The sequence below is a fragment of the Equus quagga genome, chromosome 14, assembly GCF_021613505.1.
Source record: "Equus quagga isolate Etosha38 chromosome 14, UCLA_HA_Equagga_1.0, whole genome shotgun sequence".
Lineage (NCBI taxonomy): Eukaryota > Metazoa > Chordata > Mammalia > Perissodactyla > Equidae > Equus > Equus quagga.
In genome coordinates this window covers 91,446,614-91,471,222 of record NC_060280.1, presented here as the reverse complement: position 1 = coordinate 91,471,222, position 24,609 = coordinate 91,446,614, and the positions used below count along the sequence as shown (strand labels likewise).

Here is a 24,609-nt window from a genome sequence, read left to right as displayed (position 1 = left end):
CGCGCGCTCCGGCGGATCAGGACGCCCCCGGGAGCGCTGGCGGAGGCGCGGGGCAGAGCCGAGCCAGAAGAGGGGACCCGGGAGGGGGCCGGGGAGGACACGCAGAGAACAGAGGAGGAGCGGGGGCCGGAGTGAGCGCTCAGCAGACCATGCTGGGTTCAAAGGCGAAAGATAAAGCGCACGCAGGAGGCTGGAGGCTGGATTCGGGCCGGAGCGCCTCGGGGCCAGGAGGGGCGGGGCGGGGGCGGGGCCATGGGCGGGGCCCGGGCAGCGGCCTAGTCGTGGAGAGGGGTGCCTGGCCCCGCCCCGCCCCGCCCCGCGCTCCCTCCAGTCTTCCTTGCCGGCCCCGGGCCGAGGCGGCGCCGCGAGCAGAGTCCGGCTGCCTCGTGCGCGCTGCGCGTGTCGCCTTCTCCTCCGCATCTGCCACCAGGCGCGCCGTCCCCCGCCCCGCCGCCGGCCCCTGGTGCGCCCCGCCGCCTGCGCGCCCAGGTAAGCGAGCGCCCCGCGCCCAGATCGCCGCCCGGAACGCCACCCTAGCGGCGAGCTCGGGCCCCGCCTCCGCGGCCATGGCGGCCCCGGCCCGGCCCCCAGACGCAGCCGCTCCGGCCCCCATCACCCCTCCCGGGACGGCCTCTCAGGGCTTCCCATCTGGTCCCAGGCCCGGGCCGCGTTCCCGAGAGAGCCCCGCTCCCCCCGAGGGCCGCGGCGCCGCTGCGAAACGCGGGAGGGAGTGGGGCCGAGCCTGGCACGGTGACGCGGGGGAATCCGGATGCGTGAACGCAAGGAGCTCGCCGGGAGTGGCGGCCCGTCCCCAGCGAATCCAAACGGAGCGCCTACTGGGTGTCCCCGACGTGCCAGGGCTGGGGATGGCGCCCGGGCCCCTGGCCTCGGAGCCCGCAGCCCGGCCGTGTAGACGGCTGGGAACCGCGTAAACAGAGAGACGCAGATCATTCCAGCCAGTGCTCAGTGCGAGGAGGACGACGCATCAGGGGGATGGGGTGAAGGCCAGGAAGGGATCCTCGGAGAAAGTGACATCTGGGCCTGAGTGGTCCAGCCAGCGAGGGCTTTTTAGGTCCCCAAACAGCCAGATTCTGAGGCAGGGCCCAGCTTGATGTGTTTGCAAGAGCAGAAAAGAGGCCGGCGTGGCTGGAGCGCGGTGAGCCAGCGTCAGAGGTGGGGAGAGGTGGGCCCGGGCCTCGAAGATGGCGAGGAGTCTGTGGATTCCATTCTCAAGTCTGTGGGGACCACGAGGCTTAAACACGGTCTCCTTGTGTCTTCAGAAGATCCTGCAGCTGCTCTGGGCAGAAGCGATGGCAGGAGACCTGGGAGGAGCCTGCTGGTTGGGACCCGACTGCTAGGGGTGGTGGATAGTGAGTGACTTGGGGGTTCATTTTGGCCGAAGAACGTCATCTGTGTCCCCCGCCTGCTCAGAAGTGGGGCCCAAAGGAGGGTCCGTGAAGGAGATTTCTGGCCTGGGCAGCTGAGATTATGGAGGGGCCTCTCCTTGCCTAGGTGGGGAAACGGAGGGAGAAACGAGTCGGGGGGGGGGGGGGGGGGGGGGCTGTCGTGGCTGAGTCTGACTTGCGAAACCAATGAGATGCCACCTGGTTGACGGGGGGGGGGGGGGGGGGGGGGGCGGCTGTCGTGGCTGAGTCTGACTTGCGAAACCAATGAGATGCCACCTGATTGACGAGGCTCCTGGAGGCCAGGCGAGGCCCCAGGCCGCCGAGCGCAGAGCCCCACTGGGGCAACCCGGACCTTAATGCTTGGTGCTGTCTGAGATAGAAATTCTTGGAAGCCCCCCGAATCTCTAGCCTCAGCGCAGTCCCCTTTCAAGAACAGGTGCTGTGAATAAAGCTGGTGATGGTCCTGGGGGGAGCCTGGAGCCAGCTCAGCACACCTGGGGACTGGAGGCTGGAGGGAGGAGGCAGTCAGCCGTCAGATGCAGGCAGAGCATCCTCCTAGCCTGGCCTCCTGGCTCAGCCACTCCTGGCAGCGGTGTCTTGAGCGCGGAGGGAAGAGGCGGTGGAAATAAGCTGTGAGCCTTGGTCGGGAACTTTCCTGAGCTTCAGTTTGCCCATCTGTAAAATGGGTCAGCAGCACCTCCATCTGGGAGTGTCGTTCAGAGGAAAGGAAGTCTTGGCTAGGAAAGGGGCTGGGCCAGTCCAGTGGCAGCCTCTGGCCTGAGGGGCTGGGGGTGGGCTGCAGCGTAGGTGGGAGTCCAGGGTCCCCAGAGCCTCCGTTTCCTGCTCCAAGAAATGGGAGCGATGCGGAAGGGCGCCCACCTCCAGACAGATGGCGTGAGTCAGGCGTGTGAAAGGGCTGCTTGGTAGAGCACCTGACACGGAGTGATTACTCAGCGCTGGGGTGACTGTGGGGGGGGCGGGCTACCCCTCCCCACACCCCTGGGACGCCCACAGGAAAGCAAGCCCCGTGGGACCCTGCTCCCTTTTCTGGACACCGGAGGCTGCCTCTGACCTCCTCCTGCCAGTTCGAGTTTAGTCCCCTAAGGCTACTGACTCCACCTCCTCCTACTTGTTTCTTTCCCTGTAAAATGGGAATAATATCAGTCGTCACCTCGGAGGGGAGCCAGCCACGCTGCTAAGAAGCACCTGGTAAAGGAGAGGATGCCTTGCGGGGAGGGAGTCTGGACGCATGGCCTTATTCATCCTTGGGAGCTGGGAAGGCTTCTTGGAAGAGGTGACCCTCGGCCAGGGAGCAAAGATGTGGAGGGGAGACACTGCGGGGGGCCTGGGAGGAGCTGCCCAGAGCTGCCCGGAGGCGACAGCATCCTGGATGGACAGCTCCATCAGGAGCTGGACCAGGTGGAGGTTGGAGGAGGGAGAAGTGGGTGGATCCTGGAGAGATCTGAAGTCCTGGGTTGGGGGGAGGTGGAGTAGCCCCTGACTGGGGAGCGCAGGGTCCTGTGCGCGACAGCAAGGTGCGGGGTGCACTTTGGGAAAAAGGGAGTCTGGAGCTTGCGAGACGGCCCCGCTCTGGAGGATGGAGTGGCGAGGGGGCAGGAGGAAACCAGGAGCAGGTGGCAAACCAGAGGCCGAGGGAGCAAGGACTTCCCAAAGGAGGAGCAGGTCAGTCTCAGCCATGTCTGAATCCCCTGCTTGAAGGGTTCCTCCCCGTGGCAGGGGTCTTATGCCCTTATCTGGCTGCCCTTCCCTGCCATCCCCTCCCCCTGCTCCTCCCCCCAAGCCATTCAGAATGGGCTTTTCTTTGCCACCCTTGAATGGGCCCCTCAGACCCAGCCTAGCTCTGACCAGGGTGACCTAAAGGGGGCCTTTCTCCTCCCTCAGTCTGGAGTTTATACCTTTGTTAATATTATGCTGTTACACCAGTTCTCCACACGGAACCTGCAGGAGCTCAGCTCTCACCCCACCTGTCCTGGGCTCATTTGCCCCAGGGTCCCACGACTGTGTCTCTAAGGAGGGGTCAAGCCCCTTCCAGCCATGCCCTAGGGACCCCCTCTGCTCTGCGCTTGGCTCCGCCTCCTTTCCACCCCTGCCTGTCTGTCGTTTATTCATTCAGCACATACGTATGAAAGGCCTGCACTGGGAGGCACTGGGGACCAGCATGAACAAAAACGAAGCTTCCCCACTGCCCCCCGCCTCGTGGAGCTGATGTTCTGGGAGAAGGGGAGGAGGGAGGGGCATGAGATCTGAAGGATGAGAAGGAGCTCGCCAGGTGGACATCCATAGCAGGAGCATTCCAGGTGGCAGGCCCGGCATGTGCAAAGGTTCTGGGACAGGATGGGGCCTGGCGTATTGGAGGTGTAGCAAGAAGGCTGGTATGGCTGGGTGGAGCAAAGTGAGCCAAGGGGGAGAGTGGGGAGAGGGGCAGATGAAGAGACTGAGGGTCCTAAGGGCCCCCAGTCCGACCACAGCAGACCCTGGCAGGTCCCTGCTGGAGGGGTGGGAGGTGGTTGGCCCTGCTGCTCTGTGGTTTGTGGGGGGGGGGTGGCTTGGGTCCTTTGTCCTCTATGTGTCGGGGGCAATGGACGCAGTGATGAGGACCAGGCAGGAGGAGGCGGCCAGGGTGGCCACTGGGTGGGCGGGTCAGGATGGTCTCAGAGAGGTGACGGGCGCCCTGAGGACACGGGGATGGCGGGCAGGCGCCTGGTGGGCCTGGAGGACGAGCAGCAAAAACCACAGCAGCTGTGTTTTGAGGATGGCCCCGCCACCAGCCCGCTGTCACCCCCTGTCCAGGTGGAGGAGAAAGGGCTCGTGCCCCCCCCCCCCACCCTGTCCCCGACGTGGGCAAGGCCGGGTCACCCTTCCGCCCCGTCACTAGCGTGCACCCCCAACCCCTCCGGCTTCAGGGTCTTCCCCGAGGGGATTCGGACCCTCGGAGCCTGAAACCCACTTCAGAGGTTCTGCTGAGCCAGGATGCCGTGACCCGGTCTGTCCCCATCCTGCTGGTCCCCCTCCAGATCGGGGATGGGTGTGCCTTCAGGCAGCTCCCTTTGGCCCTGGCTCAGCGATGACGGGGATCCTGGCAGGCGCGAGGGGGCCGCAGCGGGAGCAAGGGGAGAGGGGTAAACTGTGAGGAGATGACAAGGGACAAGGACAGTGACAGGAGGGGAGAGCAGGCAGGACGAGCTTTGGAAACGTCTGCCTCTGGGTCTCGTTTCTGCATCTGAGAGTTCCTTAGGGCAGGTCTAGAAGTAAAGCTGACCCCTCCCTGCCCTCACCTCTTCCCTGTCTCCCCTCTGCTCCAGCCCCAAGGACTCGTGTCTATGCCTTGAATCCCCCCCCCTACCATGGCCCTGCCTCAGGGCCTTTGCACAGGCTGTTCTTGCTGCCTTGAATGCTCTGCCCCCATGGCTGCCTCCCTCACCTCCTCTGCTCAGATATCACCTCCTCAGGGAAGCCTTCCTGACCTCCCTGTTTAAAACTGTGGCCCCCACCTCCCGGCTCCTGATCTCTTCCCCCCAGGCCTTTTTTTTTCCTCACGAATACCTGACATAATAAAACAAATTCATAAAACATGGTGTTTGCCGCCTCCCAGCCCTACCCCCTCCAGAACCTCAGCTCCGTGAGGGTGGGAATCCTGACCTAGCCTGTTCCCTGTGGAACCACAGTGTAGACTCCGGCACCTGGTACACAGTAGGTGCTCAATAAATGTTTGTGAAGTGATGACAGGCGTCTCAGGCGTCTCAGGCACTTCTGGCTGCAGCCCGAGAGGCTTGGCTTGGATGCGGGGGTGCTCATGGGGTGGCAGGACTTCCCCACGTAACCTAGAATTTTCCAGAAATGTGTTGAACATGAGGGAAGGTAGTTCGGGAGGGGGGTGGGCAGAGCCTCTGTGAAGAGTACCGTTTGAGCTGAGCCCGAGGCCCAGCCGGGGATGCACACTGCCTGGCCCCGAGTGCCCTCCGTGGGGAGGGCCAGACGCATCCCTGGACAGCGTGAGCACAGCCGAGGACCCCCAGGCCCTGAGCCAGCCTGGGAGGCCCGCAGGGCTTCCTGGAAGCAGCCGCGCAAGCGCAAGCCGCTCACTTGGAGGGCTGGGAGAATAGGGAACCGTGCCTCGGGCGGAGGGCACAGCCCCGGCGGAGGCCTGGTGTCCGAGTGTCGCCTCAGCGCGGCGGTTCTGAGATTTGCACGGACCCTGGGAATCCGGCGGGGACCCGCGGAGTCTGGTGGCCGCAGGAGGTTGGCGCGGGGCGGCGGGCAGGGCTGGCTCCCAGAGGGCTCCGAGCAGATGAATGCGCGGCCCGGAGCTGGGGGAGCCCCCCTGGGGCTCTCCAATGGGGGAGACACCCGACTTGTCCTGGAAGCCGGGGTGGGGAGAGGGGTGGGTGGGGAGGAGGGGAGGAGGGGAGAGGGGCGGGTGGGGAGGAGCGCTGGGCCCTGCGCCCTCCGATTGGCCCTGCGCCTCCAGGCCCCCGGCAGCCCCCCTGCCTCCCAGCCTCCATCTGCGCCTCCGAGAGCAGGGCCGCCCCGCGTGGTCATCTGAGAGGAAGTGCTTCGCCTCCTGTTACACAAACATCCCCGGGCCTTAAAGGGCCCACGGTCAGCCTCGGCCACCCGCCGGGGGGTCGGGGGGGGGGGTGCCCCTCTGGGCGCCACCCCGTGCGGTTTGGAGCCCCAGCCCGGCAGCCCCGCCCAACGCAGGGGATGCTGGCGCTCGCGCGCGCCCCACGCGGCGCCCTGCGCTCCCCAGGCGGGCAGAGGGGCGCCCGGGAGGGTGACTCATCTCCCTGTCACCCCGAGGCCACCGAGCAGGAGCAGATGCGCGCAGGTGTGCGGACTCAAGTTCACCGCCGTTTGCGGGTCACTTACGCAGCTGAGACCCGACAGGTCTGCAGATGGCGCCGGGCTGCGTGCCGAGTCAGGGGGCACAGAGGCGGTGCCTGGGGGGCCCTGGGGTCCAGGGCTCTTGAGGGCCTGCCTTCTCCCCCACTGTCACCCTTCCTACCTCTTAGACTCCGCCGTCTGGGAGTCCCACCCCTGGAACTGGCCCAAGAAGGTTCTTCCCGGCCCCTCCTACCCCTGGGCTGTGTGCCCCCAAATTCTTGCCCAAGCAGGTTGTTCCCAGATCAGTGCCTGCCCAGCCCTGTCCCAGCCCCCATCACCTCCCAGACACCAGCCCCTGGTGACGTCTTGGGGAAGCCCCTCTCAGTCAGGGAAATCCCAGAGCAGGGACAGCCCATGTGCCTGGAGAGTTCACAGCATCACCACCTTCCAGTGACATCGAGGCCCAAGGCTCCCACGGCTGCCGCTGTGTCTTTCAGGCCCAGGGGACAGGTCCTTTCGGGTGTCCCTCAGCCAAGTAGAGCTCAGACCCACGCTGGCGGCCTCGGTCCAGGACTGAACATTGTCTTGTTTCATTGTGTTTGTTTTGTGGCCACGTCTGCACGTGACGCGGATGCTGGCTTTCTTCGAGGAAGGGACAGTTTTTCTGACAATAAATGGACTTAAGACAAACCCAGGTGGGAGAGGGACGGGGCGGAAGGGTGACGGGGCCGCGGGAAGGATGGAGGCGGGAGCTGGGGGGTCCTCGGGGGTTCTGGGTGTCCGCAGAGAGACCCGAGGCCTCCCCTAACCCTTCATTCAGTCGTCTGTTCCGTGGACAGCTTCCAGGCGCCTGTCATGTGTCGGGTGCTGGGAACATGGAGCAGGCAGGTCCATCCCTGTCACTGGGCTCCCGGGAAAGAGACCACAGTTGCCCTGAAAGTTCTGAGAAAGGGGACAGGAGAGTCCACGGGAGGGGCCCTTCAACCAGCCTGGGGGCACCTGGTAGGGCTTCCTGGCAGAAGTGGCTGGAGAGCAGAGTGGTGAAGAACTGCAAGGGATTTGCAGGCAGAAGGGAGACCGTTACTGGTAGGGGAAACAGCACATGCAAAGGCCCAGCGGTGCACCTGGGTGCACAGTGCAGCATCTGTTAGAGCACTTGCAGGATTGAATGCTGAGGGTCTGATCTGCACGTTCGAAGGATGGCATCGATGCTGATGTACATCAGGGGGCCTGGACTAAACCTGGGGGCAGGGAGACTGGGGAAAAGTGGCCCCAGTGATCGAGACGAGAGACGAGGCTGCCGCAGTGGGATTCAAGCAGAGAAGGGCCTCGCTGGACAATTACAGGGGAGATGGATGCAACTGGGGAGTAGCTGAGCATCCAGGGGGTGTGCGGAGGGCTCTGGAAATCTAGAAACGTGCAGCACGCATGCGCGGATTGCGGCTTCCAAGGGTCAGATGCGCCACTAGGAGGTCACGAATACGTGGACAGGATGGGCCGCTGGGATGGGCCTGGGGACAGAGGGTGGTCACTGGGGAAAGTGGTGGCGAAGTCCGAAGTAGTGGGGTGGGAATGGACTGAAATACAGGCACAGAGACAGCCAGCCTGCTTTCGGGGAATGCCGAGCTGCCACGGCTGATCCCAGGTCCTGTGACCAAGGCCATCTGGAGCGCCTGGGGCGAAGTTAAAATTCCAGCCATTTACCAGCTGTGTGACCCTGGGTCCACGAATCAGTGTCTCTGAGACAGTTCAGCCGTGGGAACCATAACAGCATGTTCCTCAGAGCAGGGCTGGCATTTCCAGGGCAGAGAGACAGGCGTGTGGGGCAATTGGCGCAGGGCTGGCCCCAGGGCTAGTGACTGTAGGTAACACCTGGCATGGTACCAACCCCGCGGGTGCATTGGGCAATCCCTGATAGGGACGTGGGCAAGGCCTGCTGTCCCAGGAAATAGTCTGGCTTTTGCTGCTACTCGACCTTCCCTGAACGTGCCTCCAGGCATGCCGTCACCAAGGGGCGGCAGAGGGGTCCGCTGGCCCACTGGCGGCAGAAGTAGAGCAAATGTTAGACCAGGCCAGAGGGTCTAACGCTGGAGGAGGGATGCGCTCAGAGTACGACCTGGAGCCCACAGTTCTCTCCACCCTGGAAGGTGGGCAGTGGCATCGCCAAAGGGGCTGATCTGGATTGGGAAGTGGTTTCTTAGGTGGTGAGCCGGACGGGGTAGGGGGGAGGCTCGTGGCCAGCCAGAAATGCCACCTCTGAGCCCCCGTCTCCTCTGCCAATGTCCCCTTCAGTGGAAGCCTTTTCTTTTCTCTTGCGCTAATATAATTTTCTATTTAAAAAGTCACCCCGAATATATACATATGCTGGAATATCATTCAGCCTTAAAAGGAAGGGAAGTCCTGATGCTTGGAACAGCATGGGTGAACCCTGAGGACGTTACGCTGGGTGAAATAAGCCGGACACAAAAGGGCAGATGCAGTGTGATTCCACTTACAGGAGGAACCCAGAGTCATCATTCATAGAGACGGAACATAGAATAGAGACTTCCGGGGGCCATGGGAGGGGAATGAGGAGGTGCTGTTTAATGGGACGGAGTTTCAGCTTTGCAAGATGAAAAGAGTTCTAGAGATGAATGGTGGTGATGGTTGCACAACCTTATGAGTGTACTTAATACCACTAAACTGCGTGTTAGCCATATACCTCGCTCCAAAGGTCACCGGGACTCTGTATATTTTTTTAATTGTAGTAAAATATATATAACATAAAATTCACCACTTTAACCATTTTCAAGCGTGCAGGGTGGTAGCATTCACTATGTTCTCAATGTCCTGTAGCCATCACCACCATCCATTTCCAGATGCACGTTTTTATTCCACCTTTATTTTTGTTTCTCTATTCTTCTGTTTGGACATTAGCTCTTATCTGTCTCCAAATTTATTAACTCTTATGTCATTTCCAGTCGGCTCTCAATATTTTATTTTTTATTTCAAATACTGTGTTTTTCTGGTCTTGAGTTTCCGTTTGGTTCATTGCAATAGTTTCTGCTCCTCTGCGGAAATTTCATGTTTGTTCCTTCCTTAGGAGCTCATTTTTCTCCGCATTCTTGGGTCGATTTATAATATCTGCTGCAAAGTCCTTATCTGCTCGTTCCAACATCAGAGTCACCTCAGGGCCATTCCTCATTCATTTCCTTCTTTCTTGAGTAGGGGTTGTGTTTCCTGTTTCTTCAAGTGTCAAGTCATTTTGGATTGTATTCTGAACATTGTGTTGTAGAGATTCTGGATTCTGCTGTGTTCCTCTGGAGAGCATTGATTTTTTTTTTTTTTAAATCAGGCAATTCACTTATCTGGACTGAAACTCCAGACTCTGTTTCCCTTGTGGTGAGTGGCAGGTGAAATCTCTGTGTCTGTCTTTTTTTTTTTTTTTTTTTTTTTTGAAGAAGATTAGCCCTGAGCTAACTGCCTCCAATCCTCCTCTTTTTGCTGAGGAAGACTGGCCCTGAGCTAACATCCATGCCCATCTTCCTCTACTTTATATGTGGGACGCCTACCACAGCATGGCTTGACAAGCGGTGCCATGTCCGCACCCGGGATCTGAACCAGCGAACCCCGGGCCGCTGAGAAGCGGAACGTGCACACTTAACCGCTGCTCCACTGGGCCAGCCCCTCTGCGTCTTTCTTTTAGGCTTAGCTGGGCTGGTTGGAGCCAAAAGTTAGCAAGAGACTCACACAGAGTTTTTGTAGAATTTGGAACTTCTTTTTTCTGGCTCTCTCCTTGCCTACACCTTCTGTCTCATTATTGGGCTGTTGTGGTCTCTTTGAGCTCAATCTTCTCATTTTTCAAGCCAGTTTCTGTTTCCATGAATAACAATGAAAAATGGGCAACTCACCCCAGGCTGTTCCCTTCTTCCACGTATAGACTCTCCTGTAACTTCTGCCTACTTTGGGTCACTCTCTAAAGCAGTGCTGTCCGGTAGAATTTTCTGCAGTGATGGAAATGTTCCCTATCTGCGCTGCCTGATACGGTTGGCACAACTGAGAAACTGAATTTTAAATTTCATTCAATTGAATTGAAATTGAAATTTCAGGTCATTTGTTTGTTTATTGTTTTTTAATGTAGTCCAGAGTTTGTCGTTCTCTCTGAGAGGGCGGGTCGGCTGCCACTAACCTCACCACCTCCAGAGGCAGAACCCTTGTCGTGGTTTTCCGCTACGTAAATGACAGCCATTCGTCTCTCTCTGCATTTTGCTTTACTTTTTTCTACTCAGTGATCCTCCCAAGTCAGTGAGCATGGCTTTTCCTCCTTCTCCTTGTCACCTCTCCTTTGGCAATTTTCTAAATTAAAAAAAAAATTTTTTTTAATTGTGGGAAAACACATATAACAAAAAATTGATCATGTTGGCCATTTTTAACTGCACAGTTCAGTATCGCTAAGTATATTCACGTTGTGGTGTAACCAACCTCCAGAACTTTTTCATCTTGCAGAACTGAAACTCTGGCCCCATTAAACACTAACTCCCCATCCCTCCCTCCTCCCAGCCCCTGGCACCCACCTTTCTACTGTCTGTGAATTTGACTCCTCTGGGGGCCTCCTATAGGTGGAGTCCTATGGTCTTTGTCCTTCTGTGTCTGGCTTATTTCACTGAGCACAGTGTCCTCAAGGTTCATCCATGTTGTATCTTCCTCCTCCTTTTAAACTCTTACCTAATATTTCACAGTATGGAATCCTGAGCTTTCTGATCCCCAACTGCTGGATATCAAGGTTGCTTCCAGTTTTCACTGGAAGGGAGAGGGGGCAGGACCCTGAAAGGGCACAGGGAGATTTTGGGAAGTGATGGATGTGTTCATTCTCTTGATTGAGGTGATGGTTTCACGGGTGTGTACATATGTCAAAAGGCACGGAGTCACACGCTGTAAACACATGTGGCTTCTTGAATGTCAGTGATACCTCTGTAAAGCTGTGTTTATTTGATTGGTTTGTTTAATTGTATAGTCCAAGTGGGCTCCCCTTACGCTCCCCCCTTGATCTCATCCCTGTAATAATCAGATCCTTCTGCCCCACCCCCTCCTGCCTTTGGGGCTGGGGACTGCTCAGTGACCCCCTCAAACCCCCAGAGACTTGATCCTTTCTCCTCATCTGTCCTTCTTGAGACATTCTTGACTGACGCCCCAACACACACCCACACTAGCTGATGCTGGGGACCCCAGAGGGCTCTCCCTGGCCCTCACTGTCTGGGAAGACGCAGAACCAGCTCGCTCTCGAAGCCCCCCGGGGGCCCCTGAAGAAAGGCCCAGGGGCAGGGCTGGGACGGGGAGGGGACTCTGCAGAGGCTGGGAAAGACAGAGAGGGCCTTTTACATAGGGAATTTAATCTGATCCCGGTCTTGCAAGACTCGTAGACTCGTAGGAACTGGGCCAGTGAAGAGGGCGGGGGCATTTCAAGGAAAAGGCTGTGCGCGTGCAGAGGGCGGGGGTGGACTCCTGGAGGAAGCTCTTGGGAATCCTGGCTCCTGGGGGTGGGCTGACGCGGGGGCTCAGTGGAGCTCTAGCAGGACAGCTGGCAGGCAGGGGCCTGGAGGAGGCCCGAGGCAGAGCTGGGGGCCACTGCACGGCAACGCTTTCTTTTCGGTGGAAGTGGGGTTTGCCAAGGGGCCGTTCTGAGAAGCTGCAGCCAAGGGAGGGGGAAGGGCCGTGGGGGCGAGAGGACAGACTGTGGTGAGGCGAGAGGCCAGTGGGCGGGGGGTACCAGGGGCCCCAGTCCAGTTTCCCAGCCCCCTGAGCTGCCGGGGGGGGGGGGGGTGTTGAAGTTAAGAAATCGTGTGCTGAGCTCCTGGCGCCCTGGGGAAACCTTGCTGGGCAGAGGCAGGCCTGGGAGGGTCCTAGGAGTCCTGAGCCCACCGTTGGGCAGAGCAGCCCCGTCCCCACCCTGGGGAGCTTCCGGCCTGGGCTCTCTCCCTTGCCGGCTACGTCCAGTGGCTTCTTGCTTTGAACCTCAGGCCTCCCAGTTCCGAAGCCGGGAGACAGTGGACCTACTCTGCGGTGATCAAGCCGACCTTGCCTGTTAAAGCAGCTGGGTTTTTTTTCTAGAAAGTTTGTCCACCTGAGCGAAAGTCCTCGTGTCCACCCACCTTTTTGTGTGTCTCTTCTACCCACTTATCTATCCACCTGGCAAACATTTTGTTGGTGTCTGAGGTTGTGCCAGACCCTGTCTGAGGACAGAGCGGTGACTAGAACAACATTCTTGCCTTCACTGGGGTGAGGCAGGCAGGCAAGTGAATGAGGAAACAGAGGAAGTTGGACCAGAGGGCTGAAGGAACAAATGATACGGTGGCTTCTCTGGGAATGATCTAAGAAGGCTTCTCTGAGGAGCTGACGAGTGAGCTGAGGTGTAAATGATGAGATGGAGCTAGACATGGGGGCTCTGTCAGGGCAACAGCTCATGCAAAGGCCCTGGGGCAGGAATTGGACACAGCTCATGCAAAGGCCCTGGGGCAAGAGTGAGCTTGGTGAATTGGAAGCCCACCAAGCAGCTGTTGGCAGTGAACTGAGCTGGTGGGAGACGGGGGCTGTGCCAACAGGGCCAGAGTGTGGATGGCAGGAGTGTGTCTAAACATGAGGGGCTGGGACAAGGCAAAGCCCTGGACTTAGGGCCCTCCTTGGGGTCCTTGCAGGGAACAGCACTAGTACCCCCTGGACTGGCTGCATCGGTGGTCATCAGCACCCCACAGGGACCCTGCTCTGAGAAACCCAGAGTGGTGGAGGGGACAGCCGGGGCCCAGTGCAGGGGCGGCTGTGGTTGTCTACAACAACCCCTGCCTCGCCCATCATATGTTCCCTGCCAGGGCCTCCAGCCACAGGCGTCAGGTGACTCCAGGCGGCAGGCCAGGCTGCAGGGCGGAGGGGGCGGGGTGTGTCCGCCTGTCCCTGGGCGCCCGGACAGCTGGAGGCGGAATTGATTTCCTTTGTCACAGGCCTGGCCGTTCCTGTGTTTGCTGCTAGCTCCATCTTCAATGCCACAAAAAAAGCCTGTGCGCATAGCCCTGCTCTGGTGGGCCAAGTGGGGGCGTTTGGGGCTCCGGGGGAGCACTAGGGTTCAGGCGTGCTCCTTCGGACCCCCGATGGGGGGCCGGGGCTCTCCTGCTCATCCTCCCCCTCCCCGCGGCCACGCAAAGCCCTAATCTCCCCGTCCCTCAGTCCCTGGCCGGCTATTTTTAGCCGCTAAGAAGGATTATCAGAAGCTGGCTCCCAGGTGGCAGGGCTGCCCTGGGAGACGGGGGCAGGGATGTGGGTGCAGGCTGGCCGGGCTGGACCAGCCTCCTCGGGGCGGCCCTGGCCCAGCCCAGCCTGAGCTCGGCAGCTGCAGCCTTAAGGGAGGCTGCCGAGAGGGGAGGACGGTTTCTCGCAGGTTCCTTCCCATCCCGACGGCCCCCCATGCATCCCCTCGCCTCTCTACTGCTAACAGTACCATAACTGACTTCTCCTTCGTGCTCACTGCAGCCCGGGCCCCATTCCCAACTGCCCTGTGTAGAAATGGCTGTTAGTCCCAATTTACAGAGGAGGAAACTGAGGCACAGAGAGGCCAGTTTGCTGCCCGAGGTCAAACGACGACAGGCAAATGGGGGAGGCAGGAAGCAAATGCGTTGCCATACCAGCGTGGGGCGATTGTGAACTGCCCAGCCTCCTGAGCCCCTACAAATAGCCTGGAAATCTGGCTGGACCCATTTTTCAGACGGGGGAGCTGAGGCCCAGGGAAGCAGAGTGTCACAGCTGGGGTCCCAAAGAGAAAAGGTAAAAATTAAGAGGGTTCTCTCCCCGAGCCCCATTCCCTTCCATGCCTTGGGAAGAGGGCCTTGGGGGCGCGGGGTGGGAGTAGAAGAGAAATTTGAGCCTTGCTGGCCCGGGTCGCCCGGTTACAGCCGTACCTGAGCCCCTCCTGTGTGCCAGGCTCTGCCTCGATATTCCACAGGCTGGATCTCTGGCCAGCTCTGCCAGCCTGCAAGGAGGACACCTGTCCCACCAACATGCAGGTGAAGAAATTGAGGCTCCCCGGGCTGGGAGCATTGGAGCTGGGACTCCAGCCAGGCTCCAGATCCTGTTCTCGTCTCAAATCAGTGTCTGTGCTTTATCAAGAGGGTGACAGGTTAGAGAGAGAGTAGAACTTCCAGGGCCAAGACATCTGCAGTCAAAGCGTGTCAATCTGAAGCCCCTTTGGGACCCCTCGGGTTTGGGAAGTGTCTTTCTGTTCCCCTTTCTGACTTGAGGGCCGCAAAGGGCTGGGCCTGCTCCACCTGAGGGGCCTGGGGTTTCGGGCTGGTCATGCTCCCTTCCTTCTCCACCGCCCCACCTCCAAAAAGACTGCCTGGCCAGCTCCCAAAGTCACAGTCAGGGAGGCAGGGCTGGGGAGGGTGCTCTCACTGGATCCAAGGTGAGGACAAGCGGGAGATACCTCCAGGAGGAAGTGGCAACTGAACTGGGTTTTGAAGGATGTGTAGAAGTTTGCCAGATAGACAAGGAAGGTGGCTAAGCCCTGTGAGGACAGATGCCTTGCCCGCTTTCCCTACCGTTTTGTGTCCTCAGCACCCAGCACAGGGCGGTCAATGTCAGACGGGCATTCTAGGCAGAGCACAGGGTCCCTAAAGGCTGAGGTGTGTGAAATCGGATTGTGGTGGGAGCAGAGAGCGGCAGACTGTGAGGCCGAGGACATCGGCAGAGGTCTGAGATCTCGAGATGCCATGGCTCCTGTGTGGGCTCCTTCATCTCTGAAGCTCGTCTCCATTTGGAAGCCCCACGGCTGCCGTGGGCCCCAATCTGGGCACCCTTGGGTGGGGGTAGGACGTGGGCGGGACTCCTGGGTTGGGGCTCCAGCTCTGGCTGGCTGGGGGCTTTCCCAGGTCGCCCGGCCCACTTTGTCTGCACTGGGGGGGTCAGTGGGATGGGGGGGAGGACCCCTGCAGAGGAGGCTGGAGATGCCCTGCAGTGGGTGTGGCTCGGGCTGGGAGGCTGTGTGTGGGCGGGGCCAGGACTGCCAGGCTGGGCGTGTGCCCTGGGCCTCGTGGGTCTAGCCTAGCCACTGTCGTGTGCCCTTGACCGCTGCTGCCTGCCGGTGTCCCTCCCCCACCAGAATGTCCAGGATGCCTGAATGCTGGATGCCCCCCACCCTCACCCCTACCCCCCAGGCGCGTCCGTGGGCTGCTCCTTCATCGGTACCCCCGTCCCTGGGGGATTCCATCCATCCCCGTAGATTTAAACATCACCCACACGCTGACAAGTCCAGCCCACGACCTGACTCGCTCCTGCCTCCTCCTCCTCGTGTCCAGAGGGACATCTGAGCGTCCCCCACCCCCACCCCCTGAAACCCTGGGAATTTCCTAAGTTGTGAGAGCAACAAACGTGGTTTTTGTTATGTTAATGAGGTGGCTTTTGGAAAACCCCTGGGTCACCAAGAAGGGGGCTGGTTGCCAGGGGACCCAACCATGTGAGTAGAGGGTTGGACCGGTCAGCCCCACCCCCTGACGTCCCGGAGGGGAGAGGGCTGGAGGCTGAGCCAGTAGCCATGGCCAGTGATCTATCTCGTCAGTCAGGCCTGTGTGATGAAACCTCCACGAAAACCCGAAAGGCCGGTTCGGAGCGTGCGGGTGGGTCGGCACGTGGAGGGGCTGGGAGGGTGGCGCACGGAGAGAGGGGAAGCTCCCCGCCCTTCACCCAGACCTCGTCCTCCGCGTCTCCTCCCTCCGGCGGTTCCCGAGTTCCAGCCTTTGGGAACAAACCAGGCATCTAGCGAGCAAACTGTTTCTCGGAGTTCCGAGCCGCTCTGACAAATGAATTGAACCCCAGGAGGGGACGGGGGGGGAACCTCTGATCTATGGCCGGTCGGTCAGAAGCACAGGTGACATCCTGGACTTACGATTGGCGTCTCAGTCTTGTGGGACTGAGGCCTTCACGCTGGGAGGTGGCGCTCTCTCCAGGTAGCGGGGGCAGAATGGAAGTGAGGGGCCGGCCTGGTGGTGCAGCGGTTAAGTGCTCGCGTTCCGATTCTTGGCGGCCCGGGGTTCGCCGCTTCAGATCCCGGGTGCAGACATGGCACTGCTTGGCACGCCATGCTGTGGTAGGCGTCCCACATATAAAGTAGAGGAAGATGGGCACGGATGTTAGCTCAGGGCCAGTCTTCCTCAGCAAAAAGAGGAGGATTGGCAGCAGTTAGCTAAGAGCTAGTCTTCCTCCAAAAAAAAAAAAAAAACAGAATGGAGGTGAATTATAGGACACCCAGCTGGCGTCAGGGAATTGCTTTGTAGGGGGAGCGGGGAGAAAACCCTCACGTGTGAACTGGAATCAGAATCGTAGGCGTTTTAAATGCAAACGTTTTAATCTGTGCGGAGAAAAGGGCCCACGGCACAGAGGCACGACTCGGTGGATTTTCTCAACCAGAATAGCACCCGGCTCAGGAGACGAACATTCCAGCCCTCAGCAGCCCCTCTCCCTGTCACTAAGAGTGGCCACTCTCTGATGCCCGTGATGTGCTGGGCAGAATAATGCCCCCTTACAGGTGTCTATGTCCTAGTCCTGGAGCCTGGGAATATGTTACCTCCTGTGTTCGACTCTTGGGGGCTCTGCCTCCAAAATGTCCCTAGAAGCCGTCCCCTTCTCTCCACCCCACCTCATCCGGACAGTCCACAGCGCCTCCCTCTGGCCTCCCAAGGCCACTTCCCGCGTGGCAGCCCACACCCCGAGGCTTGCCACGTCGCCTGAAATAAAGCGAGGGCCACAGAGCCCGCAGACTCCACGCGGGTCCAGTCGTGCGACCTACGAGTCAGTCACAGAAAGGAAAGAAGCTAGTGACAGACGCAGCAACACGGACGAATCTCGAGGATGTTCCCCAGAGTGAAGGAAGCCAGACCAAGGACGGAGTGTGGGGTTCCATTTACAGGAAGTTCTGCGTGATGGAGAAATTGGAACAGAGGTCACCTTTGGGTGGCAGAGAGGGAGACTGACCGAGAAGGGACCCAGGGAAGTTTGCGGAGGGATGGTAATGTCTGCAGGAGGACGCCGGGCGCCAGGGGTACCTGGATTTGTCAAAAGGCAGCGGCTGTACACTTGAGATGTATGCATTTTGCTCTAGTAAATTCTGCCTTGGGGGGAAAATATCCTGTCAGCCAATATGGACCCCTCGTTAATGATCTGCTTGCTGAAATGCCGCCGAGGGGCAATGTGTGTGTTCGGCTGCTGATGCTGAAATGCACCCAGAAAAGTCGGATGGACTCATGGCGGATAGAGGGGTGGATGGGTGTGTGGACAGCTGTGTGATGAAGCAGTGGAGCAAAGTGTGGTGGGTGTATACAGGTTCATGGTAAATTCTTTCAGCTCTCCTGCAGGTTTGAAGATTTTCATCATGAAATGTTCGGAGAAAGCTCTGAATTCCTCCTCGCAGCCCACAAGGCCCTTCCTCCCCTCCTCCCTCTCTCCCCCTTGCTCACTCTGCTCCAGCCACACAGGCCTCCTTGCTGGTCCCTCAACACTGAGCTCAGTCCTGCCCCAGGGCCTTTGTACCTCCTGTGTATTTCTCTGGAAAGCCCCTCCCAATCACCACTGCCCTCTTCTGCATCAATCCAGCCCCGCCTCATCCCTGGGTCTCAGCTCAGGTGGTCTCTCCTTGGGGAGCTTTCTTGGTCACCTCATTTAAAACTGTGCCACCCTGTTTGTTTTTGACCAGGCCCCATCATGCTGTGTCATCTCATTTATCTGTGAATGTGGTTCTTTGTGTATTGGCTGCCTCCCCTGCTGGGCTGTGAGCTCCATGGCAACAGGATGTGTCTGCTCTGTTCCCTGCTGTATCCCCAACCCCCAGCCCCAAGCTGGCGTGTTAAGTCAACCGGAGAACATGGGATGGATGGATGGATATGGATAGACAAATGGACAGACAGGTGGATGAATGGATGGGTAGATGGACAGGTGGGTGGGCAGATGGACGGATGGATGGATTGATGGATAGATATGGATAGACGAATGGACAGACAGGTGGGCAGATGGACGGATAGATGGATGGATAGACAAGTAGATGGATAGATGGGTAGATGGATGATTGATGAGTGGGTGAATGGATGGATAGATGGATGGATGAATGATCCCACAAATGGATGGATGGATGGATGGACAGACAGGTGGATAGATGAATGGGTAGGTAGATGGACAGGTGGGCAGGCAGATGTACAGTCCAATGGATGGATGGATGGATGGATAGACAGATAGATATGGATGGACAAATGGACAGACAGGTGGATGAATGGACCATTAGATGGACAGGTGGGTGGATGGATGGATGGATAGATGGATGGACAGATGAATAGATGGATGGATGGATGGACAAATGAATAGATGGATGGACAGATGGGTGGATAGACAGATGGGTAGGTAGATGGACAGGTGGGCAGGCAGATGGATGGATGGATTGATGGATAGATACAGATGGATGAAGGACAGACACGTGAATGAATGGACCATTAGATGGACAGGTGGGTGGGTGGATGGATGGATAGATAAACAGACGAATAGATGGGTGGATGGATGGACAGGTAGATAGATGGACAGGTGGGCAGGCGTATGGATGGATAGATGGGTAGATGGATGATTGATGCGTGGGTGGATGGATGAATGGATAAATAGATGGACAGATGGACAGGTAAATGGACAGGCGGGCGGGCAGATAGATGGATCGCTGGATGGACGAAAAAATGAATGGACAAACATTCCCAGTGGGAACTGGCATGGGGGTCTGGACCCTTGTCTCAAGATCTCAGGAGAAGCTGATGGGGCTCCCCAGACAGCCGGCGGGAGCCCTCTTGGCGGGGAGCTGGCTCTCTGGCCCGCTTCTCCGGATCCGCGAGCTCGGTCACGCAGCCGCGGCCAGCCTGTGCCTAGGAGCGAGCCAGCGTTCCCAGCAAGGGGAGTCCGCGTTCAGAAGGGTGGCCAGGGAGGGCACTGGGGGTTCCTTACTTCGGCCTTCTGTCTTCGGGGTGCGTAGGAGCTGCGTTATGTACCCACGATGGCAGGAAACCTTGCACCTTTGAGAACTCCAGTTCATGACCCCAGCCAGCCGCTCCCTTGACTCTGGCCACTGTTTTCACACGTGTAAAGGGCAGCATAACTCCTGGCAGATGCTGTGTTGTCAAGCACGGTAGGAAGGCTGGGCTGACAGGTGGTTATCACATCCCCGTTTTCAGATAACAAGGTTCAAAGAGGTCGAGTCATTTGCCTGAGGACACACAGCTCAATCTGTCACTAACACTGGCTGGAATAAGCTCGAGGTTGCCAGGCAGGGACGAGGGCAGGGTGATGGGCCCTCTGCTGCCCCCGTCCTGCCAGCCGAGCTCTCCCTTAACTGGGCCGTGTGTCCACAGGATGTGGTCCAGCCTGAACGAGTGGCTCTGGCACGAAAGGTTCTGGCTGCCGCCCAACCACACATGGGCTGAACTGGAGGACCCGGACGGCCTGGTCTACGCCCACCCTCGGGACATGCTGGCCGCCCTGCCCCTGGCGCTGGCCCTGGTGGCCGTGCGCCTCGCCTTCGAGAGGTGAGTGTCCACCCTGCACTCGAGCCCATCGTCGCTCACGTGTATGCGGCGCCCACCCTGTGCGCTCACGTCCTACGCAGTTTCATCCTGATGTGTCCCCAGGTGGGGCCTGGCCTTGAGCCAGAGTGCTTTGTCCGGGCCCCATCCTGCCCCCTGCTCTTCTGGTTTCCGGCTTATCGGGGTGGGGTGGCAGCATCTTCAGAAGACGGGGTGGGGCCTGAGTGTGGGTGCCCACTTTGCTCACCAGGGACATGGCTGCAGAGGCCACACACAGCCAGGAAGCGAGAAAGTCCTGCCCGCTCCCTCCTCCCTCTGGCCTCTGGGCAAGCCCCTGTCTCGCTCCCCACCACCCCTGCCTCGTCCCGCTGTCACCCCTGCCTCCCTTCCCGCCACCCCTGCCTTGTCCCCCTAATACCCGTGCCTCGTCCCCTTAACACCCCTGCCTCGTCCCCCTGCCACCCCTCCCTCATCTCCCACCACCCCTGCCTCACCCTGCACCACGCCTCCTCCCTCCGCATCCCCTCTGCGTAGCCCCCTGCCACCCCTCCCTCAGCCCCCGCCACTCCTCCCCCCGGCTCCTTCTAACGCCATCCCTCTTGCTCCCCTCTGTAGCCAAAGGAAGGAGCACGGCCCCCCGGCCTCCCCTTTTGGTCCCCCTCCCCTCCCCCAGCCTCCCACCACAGGGCACCCAGCCCCTGCGTACATGCCACCTGCCCAGGTCCCCAGCGACCTCCCGGCTGCCAAGCCCCATGGATTTTCAGTCATTTGTGAGACCAGAGGCTGCACCGAACTGGGTTTCCCTGTTCGTCCATCCCTGGGGTCCCCCCCCATACCCGGTGGTCCTACTCTTTGCCACTTGACCGGTGCTGTGGTCATAGCTCCCAGACCTGCCTTGCCAGGCCCCTTCCCGCCGGCCTCCCCACTGCCCCCCTCTTACTGCCCCCCTAGGTTCCCCCTTGACGCTGAGGGATCCTTACCCTCCTCACCCCTGATTTCAGGTCTGCATCTTCTTTGTGATCACCTGGCCTTTGCACTCACTGTCCTGCGGTTCCTTTAAGGCTCCAGGGATGCCTGCCCTGCCCCTCCTCCCACAGAGCCCTTAACCAACCTCCAGACCCCACTTTGGGTCCCCCCTCTGTCCCGCGCGGACTATGGGGACCTGGGAGCCTTCTGCACCTTGCTTTGTCTCTCCCACTCACAAGGAGCTTCCTGGGGTCTGGACTCCCTGGACACAGGCTAGACACAGGGACCCAGGGAATGAGCACTTATTCTGTGCCAACCCTTGCTCTAAGCAGTTGACGTGTTTTAACTTACCTAGCCCTACTCTTATTATCTCCGTTTCACAGAAGAGGAAATGGAGGCACAGAGAGGTCAAGTGACCTTCCTGAGGTCACACAGCGGGGAGGTCAGCTGGGCCTGAGGCTTTGCCTGAAGGATTCTGGGAGGCCCGATTCAGCCAGGCCTTAAAGGGCCAGTCTGCTTTCCTGCAGGACTGGGGAGGGTGGAACGGGGGTGCAACAATGACCCGGTTCACTGCTGGAGCCCCAAGGCCTGTTTGCATATTTAACTGACGGCCTCTTCTGAAGTGGGGGTGTTAACACATCCCAAAGGCGCCCGTTGCCCCTCCAAAGGGCAGTGCAGGTGGGAGTAGCTTTCCCAGGGTCGAAGGCAGGGCTTTTCCCATTCTTAAGGGAAAGTGAGTCTTGGGTTGGAACTCCAGGTCTGCCACCTACTCACTGAGTCACCCAGGGCACATCTCTGACCTCTCTGAGCCTCTGGTGCCCATCAGGACAATGGGGACCATGGTAATACAGTTCAGTGAGCCAGCGTATAATGTGGACTTGGACCCAAGCTTGACAGATCGTAAGCGCTCAGCAAACCTCAGTCCCCTCCCCCCATCATGGTTGAGTCTGGAATGCGTCCCTTGCTCCACTGCTCCAAGCCTCAGTTTCCCCAAATGAAAGCGGACGTTGGGATGCGGGATATGAAATTCGGTCCTGACCTCTGGCCTGGGGGCCCCCTTGTGGGCAGTGTGGTAATTGACTGGGGACCCAGCTCCTCGAAGTGTCCAGGCTGGAGTGGAGGATGCTTGGAGGACCGAGGCCTGAGGGGGAGTCCCCAGCCCCGCGGGGGGCAGACCAGGACCCAGGCCACCGTGAGGCAGGCAGTAGGGGAACTCTCGTTCCTGGTATGGGATTGGGTGAAGGTACTCGGGCACCCCAAAAGTTGGCCTCCCCCCCCATCCTGAAGACCCGTCCAGCTCCCTTCCGTTTGACCCAGTGCAGCAGCCAGGCTGCCCTCCAGGGTCCCAGGATGTGACCCGGCCCCTCTGAGCCTGTGCCCTCACCGGTAGGGCGTCCATCCCTTCTCACTGGAACCAATGGGCTCTGTCTCCCCTGCACCCAGATTCGTCGGCCTGCCCCTGAGCCGGTGGCTGGGGGTGCGGGATCAGGCCAGGAAGCCGCTGAAGCCGAACCCCATCCTGGAGAAGCATTTCCTCACGGAAGGGGGGAAGCCCAAGGAGGTGAGAGCCCGCCTCCATCGCCGTCGGCCCACGTGGCCGCCGTGTGGATGCGGCCAGGGGGGTGGTATGTGGCTCAGGACAGGGAAAGCCCAGGGCAGCTGCTGGCACCCCCACAGTGCCCCCACCCTCACCCCACCGGGAGCCCCGTCAACGGGCCCAGCTGCCCAAGGGGTGGATCCTGAGATATGGGGACGAGGAGCAGAGGTCTCTTCTGTGCTGGCGAGGAAGAGAAAGCCTGGCTGTTCTGGGGGTCCCCCCAGCCCAGAGGCGGTCCTCTGACCCTCCCTGTAGTCCCATATTTGGTGTGGCTGCCCAGTGGGCAGGGCTGGGCTGTGGGTGGCGCTGGGCTGGGTCCAGAGGGCCACAGGGAGCCTGTTGTCTCCCTCCTCAGTTGCTCTCTGAGGGCAGGGATGGGGGGCAAGGTCTCAGCTGCCTGCCTGGGGTGGGGGTGCCACCTATCTCTAGGGGGAGCCGCCCCCAGCCCCCATCCGTCACCTGCCTGTCCTGTGAACAGGGCTGGGTTCTCATAAGGCCCAAGGGTTTTAGGGAGACCCACGTGGGGCCTGCATGTCCTGGGACAGGGGTGGGAAGCCGCCTCTGTGACCCGGGCCCCCGTCACCCCCTCCCCAGCCCCAGCTGGCCCTCCTGGCCGCCCGGTGTGGCCTGACACTGCGGCAGACCCAGCGCTGGTTCCGGAGACGCCGGAACCAGGACCGGCCCTGCCTGACCAAGAAGTTCTGTGAGGCCAGGTGAGCCCAGGGGGGCTGTGGAGGGGTGTGTGGGGGTAGGTGAGGGGGTCTGCGCTTCCGGCCGCTGCCTCACCGGCTCCCTCCCCATCTGCAGCTGGAGGTTTGCCTTCTATCTCTGCTCCTTCCTCGGCGGCCTCTGGGTCCTCTACCACGTGAGTAGTCCTGCCCCCCACACACCCACAAGCACCTACTATGTGCCAGGCCTGGATGGGGTGGTGGGCAGGGGTGCAGGCAGAGGGGACATGTGCAAAGGCACAGAGAGAGGGGAGGCAACTAGGTAAGGTCACGGTGGGAATGTCCACTCAGTGGGCGCCTGTTGAGGACCTACTGTGCACAGGGGCTGGGCCTTCTACAGTGAAGGAGCCCTCGGTCTAGAGTGAGAGCAGAGATGTAACCAGACAGGAAGGAGCAGGCTGAGTGAGAGCCACGGCTGGAGGGCCAGGGGAGCCCCGAAGAATGGGAGGGATGCTGGGGTCCCACCTCGGGGCAACCTCAGACTCCCGTGTTCCCGCAGGAATCGTGGCTGTGGACACCGGCGATGTGCTGGGACAATTACCCAAACCAGGTGTGTGACAGGGTGTGCTCAGTGGCTGTGGGAGGCTCAGGGTGGCCAGTTCCTGCAGCCACGGGCAGGAGAGCCCAACCTGGCCGTCACACTGGCATTCCTCTCCGGGTCCCACTCTCTAGTTTTGCCTCTACTGGAATGGACAGGGGCCAGGACTCAGGAAACTCGGAGCAGGAGCTGCCACGAAACCACTGCCCTTGATTACCTCCAGGGACGGGGAGCTCACACCTCTTCCCTCACTGGGATTCAAGTGTCTGTCCTGGTTGTGAGCGAACTGGGAGGGCCCTGACCTCTACCCCGGCACGTGCAGCCTCTACTCCCCTTGCAGCCTCCACTCCCCACAGCTAACCTTGCCCACCCTGCCACAGCCCCTCAAGCTGGCCCTGTACCGCTGGTACCTCCTGGAGCTGAGTTTCTACACCTCCCTGCTGATCACGCTGCCCTTCGACATCAAGCGCAAGGTGAGGCCAGGCCAAAAGTCCGGCTGGGGAAGTGATGCCCCGGGGGAGTCACATCTCAATCGCAAGTAGGGAGGGGTGGCCCCACCCCATGCCCCGAGATCCCCTGGTGCCTCAGGCAGGAGTCCGCCGGGTCCAGGGACCAGCCCAGCCCCTGCCAGGGCCCGCTGTCAGCCCTCACAGCTTTGTCCCAGCTGTGACCCACCATCTCCCGCAGGATTTCAAGGAGCAGGTGGTCCACCACTTCGTGACCATCACCCTGATCACCTTCTCCTACAGCGCCAACCTGCTGCGCATCGGCTCTCTGGTGCTGCTGCTGCACGACTCCTCCGACTACCTCCTGGAGGTGAGCCCACCTGATGCCTCCTGGCCGCCCTCCCGGCCCTGCCCTGCCCTGCCCGCCCGGTGCCCTGGAGATGAGGCCCCGCCCCTCAGTCCTCCTGGGAGGGAAGGCCCCGCCCCTCAGTCCTCCTGGGAGGGGAGGCCCCGCCCCTCAG

At 59.9% G+C, this 24,609-nt stretch overlaps 1 protein-coding gene across 2 annotated transcripts in view; it reads left to right on the top strand.

Annotated features, from left to right (window-relative positions):
- Positions 1-283: 283 nt before the first annotated feature.
- Positions 284-24,609, top strand: part of CERS4 (ceramide synthase 4) — a 27,005-nt gene continuing 2,679 nt past the window's right edge. Inside the window, exons 1-8 of one of the 2 annotated variants that reach the window (XM_046686296.1) lie at positions 284-489; positions 19,643-19,816; positions 22,223-22,340; positions 22,971-23,089; positions 23,184-23,241; positions 23,604-23,654; positions 24,023-24,115; positions 24,330-24,458. In XM_046686296.1, the coding sequence (XP_046542252.1) occupies positions 19,644-19,816; positions 22,223-22,340; positions 22,971-23,089; positions 23,184-23,241; positions 23,604-23,654; positions 24,023-24,115; positions 24,330-24,458 (741 nt within the window). In that variant the 5' untranslated portion in view covers positions 284-489; position 19,643. Of the gene's footprint in view, positions 490-5,343; positions 5,667-19,642; positions 19,817-22,222; positions 22,341-22,970; positions 23,090-23,183; positions 23,242-23,603; positions 23,655-24,022; positions 24,116-24,329; positions 24,459-24,609 lie in introns of those variants that run through there. The other variant, XM_046686295.1, reaches the window with a different exon arrangement.